Raw genomic sequence first — 18,614 nt, forward strand, 5'->3', positions numbered from 1 at the left:
AAAACAGCAGCTACTTGTTGGTATTGCTGATATTAGACCTACTTCAGATGATATTTTGCTTAAATAAATCTATTAAATTTCGAGTATATTAGCTTTTTGACTTGAAATATCTTGGAGAGCCCACTGATTAGCCCATTGTCGGCCAAAAAAATAATGAAATTTTAAGAGCTGTAGCGCCGTACGGCTGACTGCCATCAGGCTATTTTTATTTTTGCAAATAACAATAAAGACTGATTTAGCAGCCGTTCGAACTAATTTTGTCCACCTGTTTCAGGGGGTTCAGTGGACCAAGTTTATTTATTCACTCGTGATGTATGGTATATCGGTGTATATTTAAATCATTTGTTGGTATATTACGGTATAATCTGAGGGTTGCGCGGTATATTTTATCGACAAGTCCGCGGGCACACTGCTTGTGTGTGCATTTTTCGTGATAAACAATTTTTAAAAACAATTTACCCATATTTGCGGTGCATTAATCTGTTAAAAATGACGAAATAAATCAGCCGGAAGTGTTCGATTCTACGCGTGAGTAGCATTCAAAGAGTTTTTCATGATTTTTCCCAGCCAAAAACAACATCAGTGCAATTACGTTTGGACCTGGGTGAAAGAAAAAGAAGAAAAAAATTTTCTACGCTTCTTCTTCGCTGCGACCGCGCGCTGCTGCTGCTGCTGTGGTGTTGTTGTCCTTGTTGTTGGTGTTGGTATTATATATTGCCTTGCTCCTCTGAGAGCTGCTGCCTCTCCCTCTCTCTGCAGCAGCAGCAGGGACGATTACAGTTTTATTCTCGACTGCAGAGTCGTGCGCCGTTTTTATGCTGCAATATGTGTTCGTGTGTGTGATTGTGTATGTATAAATATGTGTGCGCGCCATTAATTGAACAAAAAAAGAGCAGAGAAAAAGGCATTTTCGGGGGTAAAACAAGTATAAATACACACAATAAAATTATATTTTTATTATGTTTTGAAAATACTTGAATGTACGCTTATCTTGGGCACAACAATTTTCTGCCATTTCCCCGATTTCCTAGACAGAAATCCACTTGAATGCTGCCGCTGCTCAGTGCTCTGCCCCTCCACTGCTTGCCTGTGTTTCTGCTGCTGCTTGCTTGGTCTGCTTCCTCTGTCGGCGTCTCAGTCTGCAGCACAGGTGCGGATTCTAATGCATTTCTCAAGTGCATACCGCTCCACCAAAACGAAAAACTAAACAAATTTGTGGATGATTAATCGAATTAGAGCTCACCTTTGCCAGCGCCACATGCATGACTCAGGTGTAAGTATGTGTCGCCTGCGCGCATCGTTGGGGCTTTATTGATAATTGGGCTCTGGGACTGGGACTGGGCCACGGTGACGCGGGTAAACAGAATCTTATCGAAAGTTGGAAAGAGATGGTAACCAGTTCCAAAGAGTGAACCGTTTTGATTACAGGTAAACGGAATTCGTGGTAAATATTGAGTCAGTATTTATAAACTTTCCCATACATTTACATAAAGTGATTCAGTTTGTCTAGTTCCTATTATCTACAAACGATTTCACAATAACCAGCAAAGATGCAAATGGCATACCAAATGCATTGATTTTAGATGTAAAATCTGAACCTAATTTACTGTTTTCTGAGCCACTGGATCACTATTCCTATGTAGTTCTCCTTGCCTTGTTACCTGACAACCCTATCCAGGACCCAGACGCCTTCTCCCTCCCCCCTCTTATCGCCTGCTCATTCACAAATGTCGCAGTTTCTCTGTTTTTTATTTATTTGTTTTATTTTCCATGCACCTACTACACACATACACATATGTATGTAAATATGCATGTATGCGAGAATGCTTATCTGCGCTCCGCTGCTGCTCTTTTTTGTTGCGCTTCTTTGTTGTTATCAGCAGCAGCGCTGTCAACGGAGGCGTCAGCACCAACGCGCGCAAACCTTTCCGCCATTCTCATAGGCCCACCTCCATACTATCCCCCGCTGGAGAATAGTGACGAAAGAGGGGCGCCGTGTGCAGTTGCACTCGCAGTAGTCACAGCAGCAGCGCAGCGTCAGCTGAATCAATTGCAGTCGGTTACGCTGTTAGGCAGCTGCTCGTCTGTGTACAGTCGGGGTCAATACAGTAGCAGCACTAACAGATTCTGATTTTGAAAATATGAATGCAACGCGCCATATACACTTTTTTCACACTTAACAATATCCCTGAATAATACCAAAATCATAGAAATATTCGCTCAAATCACCTAAAAAGTACTTCCCGCCATAGAGATGAATCTGCAAGGGTATCATAAGCTTCTCCTCCCGAATCTACCTTTCTATTCTACTATTCCTTTGTCGAAGGTAACTGAAGCGCAACCCAAGACGATGCTTTGAAATGCTACATGCATACACACATACTCACAATTGTGTGTGTTTGAGTGCACTCGATTCCACTTGGTGGACCCTATAGTGGGGGGTGTTGGTGAGAGACGGAGGCGTAGGTGTGTTTGATTTTTCTAGTGGTTCCGATCTAGGTTCTGTCTCGTTTCATTTTATTTCTTTGTTGCGGTTTGGCTTGCTGTTTTACTACAGTGAGCACTGCCTTAGTGCGGGCAGAGAAAAGACCAATTGAGATGATGAAGAGCCTAAAAGAGATTACTAGATCTGAGGGGTTTTATAACTGGATCATCTCTTATAGTTACCGTATTAAAGAATTAAATGCAAGCAAGATAATCTTTTTGTAATAGTTTTTCTAAGTTTCATCTTTAAACTTCGTATATAAACAAAGAATTATAACTTCAATTAGTTCATCTTCGTATAAAGCTTTCTAGGAAATGAACTAAAAAATTATATTATAGATTTGAGCGATATTCCTTTTCTTGATATTTTTAAAGCGGGAGACTTATCTCCGTGGCAACATGATAAATCATTCCAAGAAACGCCGCAAGAACTTCCACAACTCAAGAAATGATGGTTACTCAAAGGTACGCCCCCGATCTAAGGTTTCCATGGGTTCTACACCCACTCACAGCTCACAGGTAGATAGAGACACTGCAGCAGACCCCACCTACATATGCAGTAGGTTTTTGTCTTATGTTTTAACTATTATTCTAATTTACGATGCATATTGTTTAGTTACAAATTCCCCCCCTTTGCCAGCAGAATTGATTGGCAATTCAAATTTGCCAGGCCGAAAATTAAGTGCGCAAAGTCAATATTTCAATTTGTGCATAAACCGAGGAGATATCTACTGAAAGTCGTATGCAAAATTTGCATACGGTTGGGTTTTCCACATGTAACTGGCACTGTTAGGAGGCAGCCATCATCCTACGCACTTCAAAAAGAAATATTGAAAAAAAAAGATAAGTTGCAAATGCAAAACGGGAAAATTTAGCGGCTGTTTTTGAAATGAGCCTCCAAATGGATTTTGACTTTTGGCGGGGACGGCTTTGCCACGTTTTGCTGCTTGCCAAATAATTATGTTATTAATTGGATTTATGCGCAGTTTGTGCAACATGCAACATGCAAATTTTCATGTCAGTAACTCAACCAAAAATTCAGCCACTGAGCAAGGCAATTTCAACCCCCCTCACATCCCCACTCCGCAAGTCGGGCGGCATTGAAACACAGTGCGTTACGAAAACTATAAGGCATTTTATAGAACAATTTCGTGGCAAGTTTGGCACGATTTCGTTATAAGTTAGATGATTTTAAGATTGAGATTTATTTGAACTGTCAAATTTGTGGGTCTAGAGATACCATACACCATTTTCCATAATTCCTTATCTAAATTACCAACTCTTAAACAGCAAAAGTAATTACAGTTGTGCAACGCACAGTCCCTTGCATATCTGGCTATGGCTTATCGCTGCCAACTAATTTTAGATCTATCGAAAGCGTGATTTACGCTTTTCAGTTTTCAGTATCCCCCAGTATATTTTTTTTTGTCAGCCAGTCAGTGTCAGTGGGCCGCCCACTTCTTGTTATTTTTTGATATCCATATAAATATTTTTGTTTCCGTCCGCTGGGGCTCCTCGCAGACCCCGGGTCTGCCCTCCTGCTCTTGATCTTCTTGTCGCGATAATCCGTTCGCGCAATGGTAATAAAACGTCAAAGAAACACAACAAAAAAATTGTCAACACGAATTTGAACTTATTTTTAGACCCTGGCGCAATAGGATTTTCTCTTTTATTGTTATAATGCCGACAACGACTTTATTAAGAAGTGCTTGGGAGCAGATTGCTATCATCATCCATGGCGTTGGCTTTTGGGACAAAACTCGAACATTGGCTTCAAATCGAAGATCAAACGAGTTTTTAGGTTTTAGAAACAGTCGATTTGAATTGTACCCTTTAATGTGATAAATTCAATTGGGCACTGAAGTAATTCTAAATGTATAGTCAATTATTGTGAATGCCATTGAACATTTACCAAATGGATATGCATAAGAATTAGAGTTATGAAAGCGATAGAGCTGGTGTACTTCTGTGTTTTTTTTTTGTTTTTTTTAAATAAGTGTACATTTGAACACATTTGAACACAAAGTTGGGGTTTGTTTTTGTATATTTTAGAAAAAATACTCCAAAAGAAACTTAACAGTTTCCCATACCGGGAATTGAACCCGGGCCTCCCGGGTGAGAGCCGGGTATCCTAACCACTAGACAATATGGGATATTAAATATCCCATTTCTAATGGTCTATGGAATTAGCTCAGAAATTATTTCTAGAAACTTGCAGTATAAATCAGAACTAATTTTGTAACTTATTAAATTCTCTGATTAAATAAATTGGCAAAAAGCATTGGCTCTTACTCTTACTTATTAATCTTCTCGAAAAAAAATAATCCAAAAATGTTGCAATTTTCAACATTTCACTCAAATAAACTTGAAGATAAAACCTTTTCAACGTTGAATAAAGACTTTCAAGTTGCAAACAACTCAATCTTCAATCCTCAAGCAGAAACTCCCTCTGGATTTTTTCTATAAACCAGCAAAAGTGCCACATTCAGTGCACAAAATCGATGAAAATGGCAGCTAAAGGAGACAAACTGCGCGAAAACTTATGAAAACGCAACTTTAAACTGTAATAAAGTGGGAAATTACAGCGCATAAATCTCTGTCGCTAAACTGTCAGTGAAGTGCATTGCAGTGGGGGGAATCGGAATGGTAATAAGTACGGAGCGCGGGCAACGGGAGACCCAGGGTCTTGGAGCCAAGTCATGCAACAGGCTGGCAGGCAGGCAGTCAGCCAACACCCACACAAAGCTGCGGGATCGTCTTGAATGAAATTAGCCCGTAACTAGAGTTTTACAGTTGTGCAGCTACTGGCTACCGTCGATCCATTTGTATTCGCATTCGTAGTCGTAGACGAAGTCGCTCCCCCTTGCATATTAAACATCCATACAGCCACACACAGTGCTCCCGGTTCCCTCTTTAGGGGACTGCTCAGGCATTCTGCTCCCATCGCTTCGGATTGGCGCTTCATTGTCCATATAAAACTAATAATTGTTGCATTTAAAATCTAATAAATTTTTGCATTGACAACGCGGAGTCTACAAATGTTGTGTGCGCGTGGAAGAAGGATGGGTATTCGATTGGAGGCAACATCAACTCTACACTTAGCCGCTCCTATTTTAATAGTGTAGATATCCATCAGTAGTAAATAATTACAGCAGTAGCTGCGGGTATATACTACCACATGGATACCTTCTAGTGCTTATATGACATAATATTATTTTTTTAGTGCTGTATTGCTTGTGTTTGTTCTTCCGTTTTCTTACAGATCGTGCCTAAAGCTCCAGCATGCTCTTTTTGGTAATCACTTTCTATTCCACCATTCCATCATGTCTTTATTGGTCATCCATCTAGTCGTTATCTTCTACTTTTTGCGATTCTTTTGGTTTTTCTAGCTCCTCTTTGGGCATTTGTTTCGCCTGGCGCTAGTGTCTCCTCCATTGGACAGTGTTGCGCTTTGAGCTTTTGACCATAATTGTTGTACTTGTCATTGTTTTGTGTCGCGTTGCCAACTTAAGTACAGCCTGCACTCACAAACACACACACAGAGGCATGTGTGTGCGTGTTAAATACATGTAATTAGCCATGTTTGTGCCATTTAATCCACTCGATTGTGCAGCTCCCTCTCCCTACCTCCTGCTTTGGATCTAAAAGAGCTCGCTGCTGCTCATCGCGGCGACGCTTTTCTAAGAATTCTTTTACGTTTTGTTTTGGCGCACGCATTAGGCGCCACACAGCAGCAGCACGTTTAACCCGCCAGCCAGGAGGAGCTGCAGCGCGCAGGAACAGGAGGCAGAGGGGCAATCGCACACAGAGAGAAAATATCGTGCTAAGATTCATTGAAATTTTGGGGAACACGTTGGGTGTTCCAATATTTAAAACTTTTAGTTTTAATGAACAAATCATTCAAAACAGTAAGGAAAAATTTAAAAACTATCTCCTGCTTTGATTAAACTATCTCTCAGGATTGCAGAGCTCTCAAAACCAGATTCAAGAACTCGTTTCTAGTGCAGTTTCTGCCAGTGCAGCTAAGAGGACTTGGCGCATACTCCACATATTTATGGCTATTTAAGCGAACCGAACGAATCGTGGATGCCGCCGATGACGAAGATGATGATCGTGGCGGAGGCTGCTCCTGGTTGCAGGTTGCAGTTGCTGCTACTTTTGTGGTCCGCCAGTCATTGGCATTGATTGGCAGTTGAACACGCAACAATTGTTGCATGTACAGGCGTCGACAATGACGATGCAGCAGCCACCACCACCACTGCCACAATCTCTGTTTGTGGCAGTTGAAGTTGCCTTTTGTCACATGTTTGGCGTGCATTTTGTTGCTTATTTAATTGGCTGCAAGCTCACATACAAATTGTGTCGATTTCTTGTATTTTGAGAAGCTTGACCACCCAGTAATAGAAAATACAGTAGATACTGGTTTACAAATAGATGATGATCTTTATGGAAAAATTACCCAAGATCAAAACGGAGATCTTTTGGGTCATTTGTATTACAAATCAACGGCAAAGTTGAGTCCATTGTCAAAATTGACTCATCATTTCCTATACTAATAATATGAATATGCTTTTGAAATAAGTTTGGTACATATTAATATAGGATCTCTACAATGCAATTTTAATTTCTACACAATCGATTGCTGCTCAAAAGCAAATATCCATAATTTTCTAGCTTCCGTGCACTTCAAACTCATTCATGATTGATGCTTTTCAATGTAAACCCACGTATGACATACAACTATCTATTTTCTATTGATGAAACATGTAATTTTTTGAAATTTCTATGACTTTTTAATATTTTTAGAAGAATACTAGAATCCAATACTTGCGAATGCCTTTCGATGATTTCTTTTAATTTGAAATTTGTCATTTTCTTGGGGCATAGAACCGTTAAATAATATGTTTAACTTGTGTTTCGTGTGGTGGATATAACCGATATGCACTGTAGCTTTCATCCCTTACCATCCTCAACATTTAGGTGGCGTGGCCAGTGTTGACAGCTCAATTACATGACAAAGCCCGAGCAGAGTTGCGCGTGCTACACTGCAATTATCGCAGCAATTATTTGCAATTTGAATGAAGTTAATTTACTTAAAAAAGGATTTTTCCTGTTTTACCGTTTGTTGTTTGCATATTTCCACCCATTGAGGTTTGAACTTTGGCACGTGGCTGTGGCAAGAGAGCGTTCCATATGTGTGTATAATTTGTGTGCATACATTTTTATTGTTTCTGTTGTTGTTGCTGTACTACATAATTATGGTACTGAAAGTTTTATGTATGTTTTTTTGTCGTTCTTTTCGTGGGGTGCACGCGCCTCATGACTATTTTCGATTTTACGACGACTGTGTAATGTTACCCATGTTGGCAATAAATTCGCGTTTAGTAGTGTTAAACACGCTATAAAAACAACACTGGGAAATATGAGGAGCGGGCAGTGTGACCCCTTAAAAAGGAATATCACATACATTTTAAGCGCAAACATGTTTTATCAATTGTAGAATTATGGGAGTCAAGTACAAGAGACTTCCATATTTATACTAAGTGCACTAAGTATCCTGAAAATAATCCATAAACAAATCCATAGCTTTTAAATACCTCGAAGATTGCCGTAGTACATATTTTATGGTTGGTTTGGCAACTCTAAATGCTATTTTTCGGCACGCCCATCAGCTGTTTCACGCCATACCCCATCCACCGAAAATAGTTGGCAACGCATTTCTTTTGTTCTTACAGTTATTTTTGTAATGCGCGCCCTGCACACCAACACATACATATTGCGCATGCACACGTACGTCTACATATGTACATATGTTCTTGTACAGAATGTACACCCTGCCACCAGAGGGATCCATATAATTTTTGATTCCTCTCTTGTCGTTCCTTCCATCCGTCGTCCCACGCACGACGCTGCCACTGCCCCTACCCCTCCATTCACTTGTTGTGGCTGCGGTTGGGGTGTTTACAGTTTGATTGTGGGCCGACGCCGCCGCCACCACCGCCGCCTGCACACAAACACGTTTGCGTTCACGTGCAGGCGCCCCCTGGCCACCTCCCACTGTCGATAGAGCATTTGATTTGTTTAAAAACTAAACTTTATTCGTGTGTATGTTTGTGTGCACTTGGCTGTTGCTGTTTCTGCTGCTGCTGCGCTGCCTTTTGCTGTGGCTTTGCTCCACAAATACACACAGGCACAGTCTCACGTCAATCAAATAAGCACCAACACACGTAAGCTTTAGAGGCAGCGACAAGAATACGTCACTCAACGGTGATTGGGTGTCCAGGGCTGGGTAATAACAATTTAAAAAGGGCTTTCAATGCTTGAACTAACATTAAATAAAAAAGGAAATATTTAATTAACATAATGTTGCAAATTTAGAAAAAAAAAACTTCAAAGAAAAAAGCCTAAGTTTAAATAATATGTAATGTATCTCCTTAATTTTTTAGAACGTGTTTGTTATGCTCTCGGTACTTACTCTATCCCTGGAACACCTCTACACAGTCGTGCTCACACAAACACATGGGCGCACACCCAATGCAGTGCATTTTTCTGTTCGTCAAGAGAGTCAGTCAACACTTTCCGGACTCACTGTTCAGGCTCGTTCGGGGGCATTCGTCGTTGATCGTTCGTGTCGTGCAGTTGATTTTTTTGACTCACGGTTCCTCTCTCGCTGTCGCAGATCGCGGCGATCGTTGAATACTTGCGGAATTTCCCGCAAAAAATATTGAAATAGCGCTAATAAATTATATTCTTAAAAAGTGAGATGAAATGATAACATTTGGTGCGTGTGATTGAAATTCGGTTTTACTGAGTCGGAAATGCAGATCGTAACAAATCGGTCATCGTGGAGGGTCGTCGCATTTACATACAAATAACATTTTGATTTCGTTTTTGATTTGTGCATCTCGCTCTGTCGTATCGCTATCGTGTAATCACCCTGCCCCTCTCTCAAGCACGCCAGTGTGCGTGCCTGCGCGTTGTGTTTTGAGCGCGTGTGTGCCTGTGTGTGCGTGCAATATAAATAAATAATATTATATCTGCAGTCTTTCATTTTAAAAGTCAAGCAGCAACAACAAGAGCCAACAACGATACTCATCATGTGTACGTTTCCCTTGCCATACATTTGGGGAAAGACTGTCTTATGTTGGATTAGGTGTTGTGTACCTTCAAATCTTAAGATTATACGTAGGGAAAAAACTTCTTTTGGGCGGAAAATACAGGTATTTCTTGAGAGACGATAGTGGGATACGGAGACATTTCCTTAGAGGTATCCACATCAGCAATATGTCTTTCCTCATATAAACGGATCATCTGAGATGGATAAAACTATTGAAGAATTGCTCCCTTGCTCTTGCTCTTTCCACCTTATAAATTCTCGAACAGATTTCTGAATTTATTCTTTCCTGTCTCCATATCAAGAGCTTCAAATGTTTTTTTTTTAGGAAAAGCAAAAAGTAAATTTACGATTTTTTATGATTGGATTTTTTTTGTAGAATCTTATTTGTTTTGCCAACTAAACATTATCTAAGGTTTAATCTTTTTACCATTTCTAGAGAAACCTACGAAAATTGAATGAGTGCGTAAGAAAGTTGAAATACAATTTGACACCTAATAATTTTTTTAGTGACTAAATATGAAATCTAGTTGGTAATCGGTCAAGTTTCCATGAAAAAAGTGATTCGGAAATCATTGTTTGGGTACGATAAGAAATTAAAAGTGTAAATTCTTAAATTTTATATTGCTATTAAGGTCTCTAAACTTCGATTGAATCATCAGCTTTTCCTCAATTTTGTTTGATTTGAAAAGAATTTCTGGCTGGGATTTCGTTGCTCGGTCTCTGCCTCTCTTTGCCTTCTGCTCTCCCGTTCTTTATCTGTATAATTTGTCTGCCTTTTCGATAGTGTGTGTTGCATTGTTTGTTTATTTTTAAACAGCCATGTCCAAGTCCCTTTATCTTTTTGTCTGTCGATACTTCTGCTCTCTCTTCTCCTTTTTTTGCCCGTTTTTCAATGGCAAGCAGCGGAAGTGCTGCGATAAGTTGGCTACTGTATCCCCAATCCCTCTTCCCCTGCGACTGCAACTGCATTTACCCCATCTGCCGCGACTGCCGGTTTGCTACCTGGCCGTGGGATGATTTACGCTTTATTGTCATTGCAGCATTAATGATTGATTATTGATTGGAATTATATGATACTCTCGGTCGTATGGCGTACGCATGCGCGAATGCGTGCCCACCATACAGGAGATGTGCCTGGCGTCGCTGGGACTTGGTCGCAGTCTCGCACTTGAGTTATGATCGGGTGATCGCTGATCACTGATCGGTGGTTGTGCTTCTTCGAAAAGAGGAGCCACAGAGAGTGCGCTAGTTTTGGGTGGGGCTGTGCCGTGCACAAGAGTGGACGTGCTCAGGTAATATGCAATTGAGAATTACGATTATTGGACTTTAATTGATTGGGGGAATGTCCCCCCAGCGGACAATGTATCATAAAGGCAATGGCCTAAGGAACTGAAAATACAAGAAATAATAATCATTTATGCTGTCTGAGGAATAAGTTTACTTATTCATAAAGTTGATTCCTTGTCAAATACAATAAAATCCATTTAAAGCCAAAAGAATCTAAGTAATCAACAAGGTCTATGGCTTCTAGGAACTCCTATGTAGGATCCCTTGTTAAAGAACTGCCAGAAAAACAACTTCCCCCCTACGTTAGAACCTCAACCTGCAATCAATTGCGTCAAAAGCTTTGCACAAACATGCCAAAGACATTATCAAAATTTGTATGCTTACCCCCACAATCAATCGAATTCCACAATCCACCAGGCACCACAATTGCCACTAAAAACCACACGAAACAAGCCATTCAGCTGGACAAATATACACATAATTACATACATACACACACAGTATGATAACTTCGAGTCCCCGGACACCCTGCCAAGTGTCACTCTTGGTGTATCTCTTTGGGTCTCTAAAAAACGAAACGCTGGAAAAATAAGCGGTAGTTGAATGCTCTGACATTAAGTTTAAGAGCTGATAGATGGTTTCGGGAGGCAGTTTTCAATAAAAAAATGAATCTTCTCTTGTGACAATTTACAGTCCAACCCAATGGGAATTAAATCTTTTATTTAACCATAGATCTTCAAAACCTAAAATCCCTTTTCGCCTTATTCGATTCCCATTCAACAATGTCTAAACTTCTTCATCTTCTGAGTACACCCAATTCAATCGAGAGTATCTTGTCTACTCGTTTAACGCCTCAGGCTCTGGGTGACTTTGGGCAATTAAAAAATTGGGGTCCCGCCCAGTCTCCTCGCGAACACTGAAACACTTGCCCAGAACCGAAGTTTGCAGTCCCAGAGATCTTGCCCCGAACCGTGGCTGCTCTTGCTGCTGTTCGTTCTATCAGCAGCAAAATTGTCAATGCAGCCAAAGTCGGGCAACGCCCCGAGAAAAATCGAAATTAATTCACGCAACGGCTAATTTGGCCAGAAATATGCGCCATTTGGTCTGGTAGCCATAGAGCGAGGCGTATGGGCATGGGAGGTACGGGTAGAGGTGTTTTCTTGTTGTCCGAAGTGCTCTGCACTTGTTGATTTATAGACGGCATTTAATTGCTTTTGAAATTGGATTTACTTGCCACTACTTGCCTGCCTGCCTGTCTGCCTGCCTCTTGCTGCTGACTGCCTGCCACTTGCAGCACAAAAAAGATACAGGGAATGTGAAGTTGAGAGTCAGAGGCGCCTCGTGTGTGGTGGTGCTACACTTTTGGTGCTCCAGCCTGCACAAATTAATTGCTACTACAAATTTTCATTCAATTAGATTTTGTCACTTTTAAATTTAATTAAAATCTTTTGACACCTCGCGGAGAAATACGAGATTACAGCGGTGGGGCAGACCAGACCTTACCTTCCTTCATGCAAATGGGTGGCTGCTGCAACCTGCGGCGACAAAAATCTCTTCGGAAATGCTGTTAACATTGAAATGTCATAATTGAAATTGAATTGTTGTCTTTACCGTTGCCCCTAATGACGTATCAAGGGTGGAAATGCCACACACATAGAGAGAAGGTAGTGGAAGGTAGAAAATAGCAGCAGCGGCAGCAGCAGCCAGACCCACATTTGTAGTGCTGACAAGTTGCAAACCATTTGGTTATCATTTGTGCTAATTATGAAATGCCAGTGCCAGGCAGCTCTCAACGGGGTACAGTGAAGCGAATCACATGTGGGATGCTGTACAAATGGAAATTCTAAGGGGAATACTCGGTGGTAATGGGTGGGGTCTGGGATTGCCAAAGATATTCTAATGGAAAGAAATGATGGTGGAATTCCCGATAGTCAAAGATTTAATGGAATGTTAAAGAAATAAATACTCTGAACCTTTAGGAATGATATCCTTGACATTTCCCACAGGAAAACAGTGAGTCAAAGTTAATGGGGAAGCAGACAGAATAGTTTCAGTATCGGCAAACACAATTTAGTTGATTTGCTGAAGTTATTTGTTGGGTGTCGGTTTATAGATCTCTCTGGAGATATGCATCTTTTTTAACCAGCTTTACCCTCTACCATGGGCTTCTTTAGATCTCTCACAATCTCCCCTACAACGCCCTGGCCTTGTCTGCCTTGTCACAGATGTGACTTCAATGGTCAAATGATCAGTATTTTATAGAAACACGTAATTTTTCTGTCGAAACAGAGTTCCCATTAATACGGGAACGAGGGCCCGTAGATCAAACAATACTCTAGGGGGCAACACACAATAATAATTCTCAATAAATATAAAATGTTGCAAGTAATTTGCATGCAATTGGCTGCCCGGCCCGGAACGAACTAACGAAAGGTGGGAGGAGTCGAATCGGGCATGATCGAAACCACCTCCCTCCCAGCAGCGACTTCATTCATGATGCAGCAGCAGCAGCAGCAGGCTGTCTCTTGCTTGGCACATGGCCAAGAGTCGTTAGATTTTTGCATGCGTTGGGGGCGTTTCCGCGCACCAATCTTAACTCGATGATGAATGTATTATAGTTAATTTTTGTATTTTTACTCTTTTTTTACAGACTATCCGCCCGCTGATAGCTATACCGGTTATCGGGTGACTCCACCCCAAGGCAATAACAACAATAACAACAATAGCAATATCCATAACCATAATCACAGCAACAACATCAGCAGCAGCAGCGGCAGCAGCAGTAACAACAACAGCCACAGAATGGACACCGACGATGTGGAATCGAATACCAGCAGCGCGATGTCCACCCTGGGGACACTCTTCTCGTTCACATCGCCGGCGGTGAAGAAGCTGCTGGGCTGGAAGCAGGGCGACGAGGAGGAGAAATGGGCTGAGAAGGCGGTCGATAGTCTTGTGAAAAAGCTGAAGAAACGCAAGGGAGCCATCGAGGAGCTGGAGCGAGCGCTGTCCTGTCCCGGCCAACCGTCGAAGTGTGTGACCATTCCACGATCATTGGATGGACGATTACAGGTTAGTGCCATCAGATACATTACTCCATGGATATCCAACTAATTTGTATTGTTTCTTGATAGGTTTCACATCGCAAAGGCCTGCCACATGTGATATATTGCCGCGTGTGGCGCTGGCCCGATCTGCAGTCGCATCATGAACTGAAACCGCTCGAAATTTGCCAATATCCATTCAGCGCCAAACAGAAAGAGGTCTGCATCAATCCGTATCACTACAAGCGCGTGGAGAGTCCCGTCCTGCCGCCCGTCCTAGTGCCGCGCCACTCGGAATTCGCACCAGGACACTCGATGCTGCAGTTCAATCACGTGGCCGAGCCAAGTATGCCGCACAATGTGAGCTACTCGAACACCGGCTTCAATTCGCACAGTCTCAGCAATAGCAACACATCGGTGGGCAGCCCCAGCTCCGTCAACTCCAATCCGAACTCGCCATACGACAGCCTGGCTGGCACACCACCACCTGCCTACAGTCCCTCGGAGGATGGCAATTCCAACAATCCGAACGATGGCAATCAGCTGCTCGACGCCCAGATGGGGGATGTGGCGCAGGTTAGCTACTCGGAGCCGGCCTTCTGGGCCTCCATTGCCTACTATGAGCTCAATTGTCGGGTGGGCGAGGTGTTCCACTGCAACAATAACTCCGTCATAGTCGATGGCTTCACAAATCCATCCAACAATTCGGACCGCTGCTGTCTCGGCCAGCTGAGCAATGTGAATCGGAATAGTACCATAGAGAATACGCGACGTCATATAGGTGGGTCTATTTTATTTGATTTAATTATGTAGTTTTCAAATTAAGTATTTTGTAATATTTAGCTTGTTCCCAGGCAAACGCGGTCTAAATTTTTGTCTATTGAAGTTCTAAGTATTTAAGTTTTCAATTTATAATCATTCTTTTGCTTAGAACTTAACTAAATTCAGTTTTTCATAAGAATTCCCGATAAGTAAAAGTGATTGCGAGTGCCACCATAACTCATTTAGATTATTTTATGAATGGTCTTAAATTAGAAACTAAAAATGGTTCTATAATTAAACACTCATCGAATGCTATTATCACTTCATTCAGAGATGTGTTTCCGAATGGAATGGTAGGTTCAACTAGAAATAGGTCAAGTTTATGAGGAGAATGAATAACCAACTACGATGAAAGTAGGTGTAGGTTCAAAAGAATTAATCAACTACACTTTTTTCGTATATTTAAAGATAGGATCTAATATTTAAATCGTTTTAAATCAGATACTTTTAATTTTTGTTTTATTAATCAATCAATAGCATCAGAAAATACCTTCGTAATATAGATAAAGTTGTATTTAAAATACGCAGCCCCAGAGGAAAAGCAAATGTGAAGATCCCAATAATAGCATCGTTGATAGACTGATTCCAATTGTCGTAGAGGTGTTTAGTGCTAAAAATATTATTATATTTGTTACATTGTCATCTGCGTTTCGCAGTCATACATAAATGTATTCATTTTTGATTACTTGTCCTTCAAAAAATGTTTTAATCTTATAGAAAGATTAAATTATAGATATGCTAAAGTTTATATTTCCATCTCCAAAGTAAACTGTTTTATAATGTTATTAATTTTGTATCTCTCGTTTCTCCCATCTTCAGGTAAAGGCGTTCATTTGTACTATGTGACCGGCGAGGTGTATGCCGAGTGTCTCTCCGATTCCGCCATATTCGTGCAGTCCCGGAACTGCAACTACCACCATGGGTTCCATCCGAGCACCGTGTGCAAAATACCGCCCGGATGCTCGCTCAAGATCTTCAACAATCAGGAATTTGCTCAACTCCTCTCACAGTCGGTGAACAATGGCTTCGAGGCCGTCTACGAGCTGACGAAAATGTGCACGATTCGCATGTCGTTCGTCAAGGGCTGGGGGGCGGAGTACCATCGCCAGGATGTGACGTCGACGCCCTGCTGGATCGAGATCCACTTACACGGCCCGCTGCAATGGCTGGACAAGGTGCTCACCCAGATGGGGTCGCCGCATAATGCAATTAGTTCGGTATCCTAAGTTTAAGACACAAAACAAAAACACAGAAAAACAAACAAACAAAAAAAACCAGTAGCTAAATGAGTATGTGTGTGTGTACGCAAGAGCAAAGTATGTAAAAGACGTAGAAACAGGACAGAAAAGATAAAAGAGATCCCATCTAAAGGGGAGTGAAGAGAAGAAGTATATTTAGTGCCTGAAGATGATCATAAGAGTTGACATTTTGATGTCTATATTATGTGTATGTGTAAGCATAGATCTATATGCCCCATATAAACACTATCCAGATCTATCCATATATTTGTGGATATACAGACGTATGTATATGGAAAGCTACTCAAAAAACCCGCCCTTTGCCTATATTTTATAGTTTATGATCGTATGATTTTCTGTGCGAATGTCATTCCTAACGCTAATACAAAACAAAACGAGAAAAAACGCAAAAAAATGAACAAACATTTATGTAAGGAACCAGCTACAAAATGGTTATAACTATATACACACATGATCTATATAAAATAATGATCTACCTATATGCAATGCAATGCTGTATGATGCCCATTGGCAAAAACGTTGTTGTTCAAGTCTATTTCAAGTGCTACTTATGTGTCATTGCAAAAACTGCTTTAAAATAAAAATGAAAAATATATAAAAAAAGCAACAAAAAGAAGAAAAAAACACCTAATTATACCTATCCACTTAAAGTACATAAACTAAAGAGAGAGTTTACAAAAGAACACGATGAAAACTTTATGCAATACATTTCTTAAAATGATTTTTTTATAGAAGAAACCCCCATTTATGTTCTCATTCTTTGCGGTTGGCTTTTGATCAACGAATTCAATGTTTTACAAGAGTTGATTTAAATTTATGGTTTAACTAATTTTAAGTTGAAAGTACTATAGAAAAACAAACGAAAAAAAACTAAAACCATAAAAAACACTGCAATTGAAAAATGTTTAATTTTAATTAATTACTTTTTGCAAACAATGATCTTTTGTTATTTTAAGTACATTATTTACGTTTAATTGAGGAAGGAAGCAATTCATTTGGAAAGAATCCCTTTTTTTTCTACAAATAAATATGTATAATTTTTAATAAACTTAAATTTAGAATTTGGTTAGTTTTTATGATTTTTTGTATCCGTTCTTGACTAAATCCTTCAAATTTTTGTGTTCCAAACCAATAGTTGAAAAAAGAATCAAACAAAACCCCACAAGAAATGCCTTATTTTGAAATAAAAACGTTTTTTGACTTATCAGTTTACTTTAACATTTATTTGTTGGAATTTTGCAAACAAAATTTAACACTTACCATGAAATATAAATACCTAAATATGAAAATGTAAATTTAGCTGTATATTAGAGGCTTGGGCAGGACACGGACTTATATAAACTATAATGTAATAATTGTGCCTATTTGAAATTTTACTTGCGCCTTTGATGTTTGTACGACATATAGTCAGTTTTTACTGAATAATCGGAATAATCCAAGAGGTCATTCTACCGCAACCTCACACTACAGAAAATACTCGAGCAGAATATATGCAAACAGCCTTAAAGTTTACACAGTTTTAGCAGCTACCATCATACAAAAAACTATATGAATTGCCTTAAACACATTCTATTGAAATGCCTTGCTTGCCATTTAATGATTAATGTATGTAATATTGTAAAACTATAAAATATATTAAAGGATAAACTGTTTGTTTCATTTCAAATGTTGTAAAGTTGTGTCGAAGTATTTATTGCACGCAAGTATCGATATTCTGGTGAATGCTATCGAAAAGTCGTAACTTTGTTGGTCGATAGTAGCAAAATCTAACAGTGCTTCAATTATTTCTTGGCAAAATAAGTTAAATTGCTAAAAATAAAATGAAGCTAAAGAAACAACAATTTGAGATGGAATAAATTAATTATACCTTGCACACAAAATCGCACCAAATAATCGATATATTCTAACAACTTGCTCAGCATTAATTTCAAGCGATAGTCCATCACTATTGTTTTTTTCTGTCAACACCATGAACGTCTCGCCCGTAAACGATCCACTGGAATTATTGACAAATAAGGGCAACCGCCAGGCTTCTTTCCTGTCGCCCATATGGAATCCCCTCACCTGCACCGTGGCCGGCTTCGGCCTGGCCATTTTCGTCAACTGGGGCTTCCGTAAGCCCGTGATGTCGGGTAAGTTCCTCGCCGTCTCCATGTGACGTAACATTGTTTTTGTGTGTTTAATCTTGTAATTAAACGGTTACTAAATGTTCTCCCATAGGCATACAGAAACATATTGCCTTTGCGGCCATTGGCGGTGGTGCCGGCTACTATTTTGACCAGAAACGAAACGAGTATCTGGCCAAACGCGATGCCGTGCTGCGGCACTACATTGAGCTGCATCCCGAGGACTTTCCCGTGAAAGGTGAGTGGACTAGTGGCTTGTATAACTCGCCTAAGGATACCTAATTAACTTCTCGTGTTTACATTACAGATCGCAAAAAGTACGGCGATGTCTTGGAGAGCTGGGTTCCAGTGCGTTAAGACTGCAGGCAGCAGTCGGTTTTGTTGTGACTCAAACGATGCCCCCTGTAGCGCATTGTCCATATAGTTAATAAAGAAGCTTTAATTGTAATAATGAGTTCGAAAATGAAAGTAATTC

At 40.3% G+C, this 18,614-nt stretch overlaps 2 protein-coding genes and 1 non-coding gene across 4 annotated transcripts; 2 read left to right on the forward strand and 1 right to left on the reverse strand.

Moving 5' to 3' along the window:
* The first annotated feature begins 396 nt into the window (after positions 1–396).
* LOC117900571 (protein mothers against dpp) lies at positions 397–17,010 on the forward strand. 2 transcript variants are annotated; one of them, XM_034810980.1, is made up of 4 exons: positions 397–528; positions 13,539–13,960; positions 14,023–14,713; positions 15,574–17,010. In XM_034810980.1, the coding sequence occupies exons 2-4, from the start codon at positions 13,691–13,693 to the stop codon at positions 15,978–15,980; spliced, it is 1,368 nt and encodes a 455-aa protein (XP_034666871.1). In that variant the 5' UTR covers positions 397–528; positions 13,539–13,690; the 3' UTR covers positions 15,981–17,010. The 2 variants fall into 2 exon arrangements, with proteins under 2 accessions (XP_034666871.1, XP_034666869.1); XM_034810978.1 differs by lacking the exon at positions 397–528 and adding an exon at positions 9,568–9,585.
* On the reverse strand, positions 4,566–4,637 carry Trnae-cuc. Its single transcript has one exon. It is a non-coding gene; the product is annotated as a tRNA-Glu (tRNA).
* A 951-nt stretch (positions 17,011–17,961) lies between the features above and the next one.
* On the forward strand, positions 17,962–18,614 carry LOC117900257 (NADH dehydrogenase [ubiquinone] 1 subunit C2). The gene is made up of 3 exons (XM_034810556.1): positions 17,962–18,145; positions 18,234–18,377; positions 18,447–18,614. The coding sequence occupies exons 1-3, from the start codon at positions 17,983–17,985 to the stop codon at positions 18,494–18,496; spliced, it is 357 nt and encodes a 118-aa protein (XP_034666447.1). The 5' UTR covers positions 17,962–17,982; the 3' UTR covers positions 18,497–18,614.

This window comes from Drosophila subobscura, chromosome U, assembly GCF_008121235.1.
Source record: "Drosophila subobscura isolate 14011-0131.10 chromosome U, UCBerk_Dsub_1.0, whole genome shotgun sequence".
Classification (NCBI taxonomy): Eukaryota; Metazoa; Arthropoda; class Insecta; order Diptera; family Drosophilidae; genus Drosophila; species Drosophila subobscura.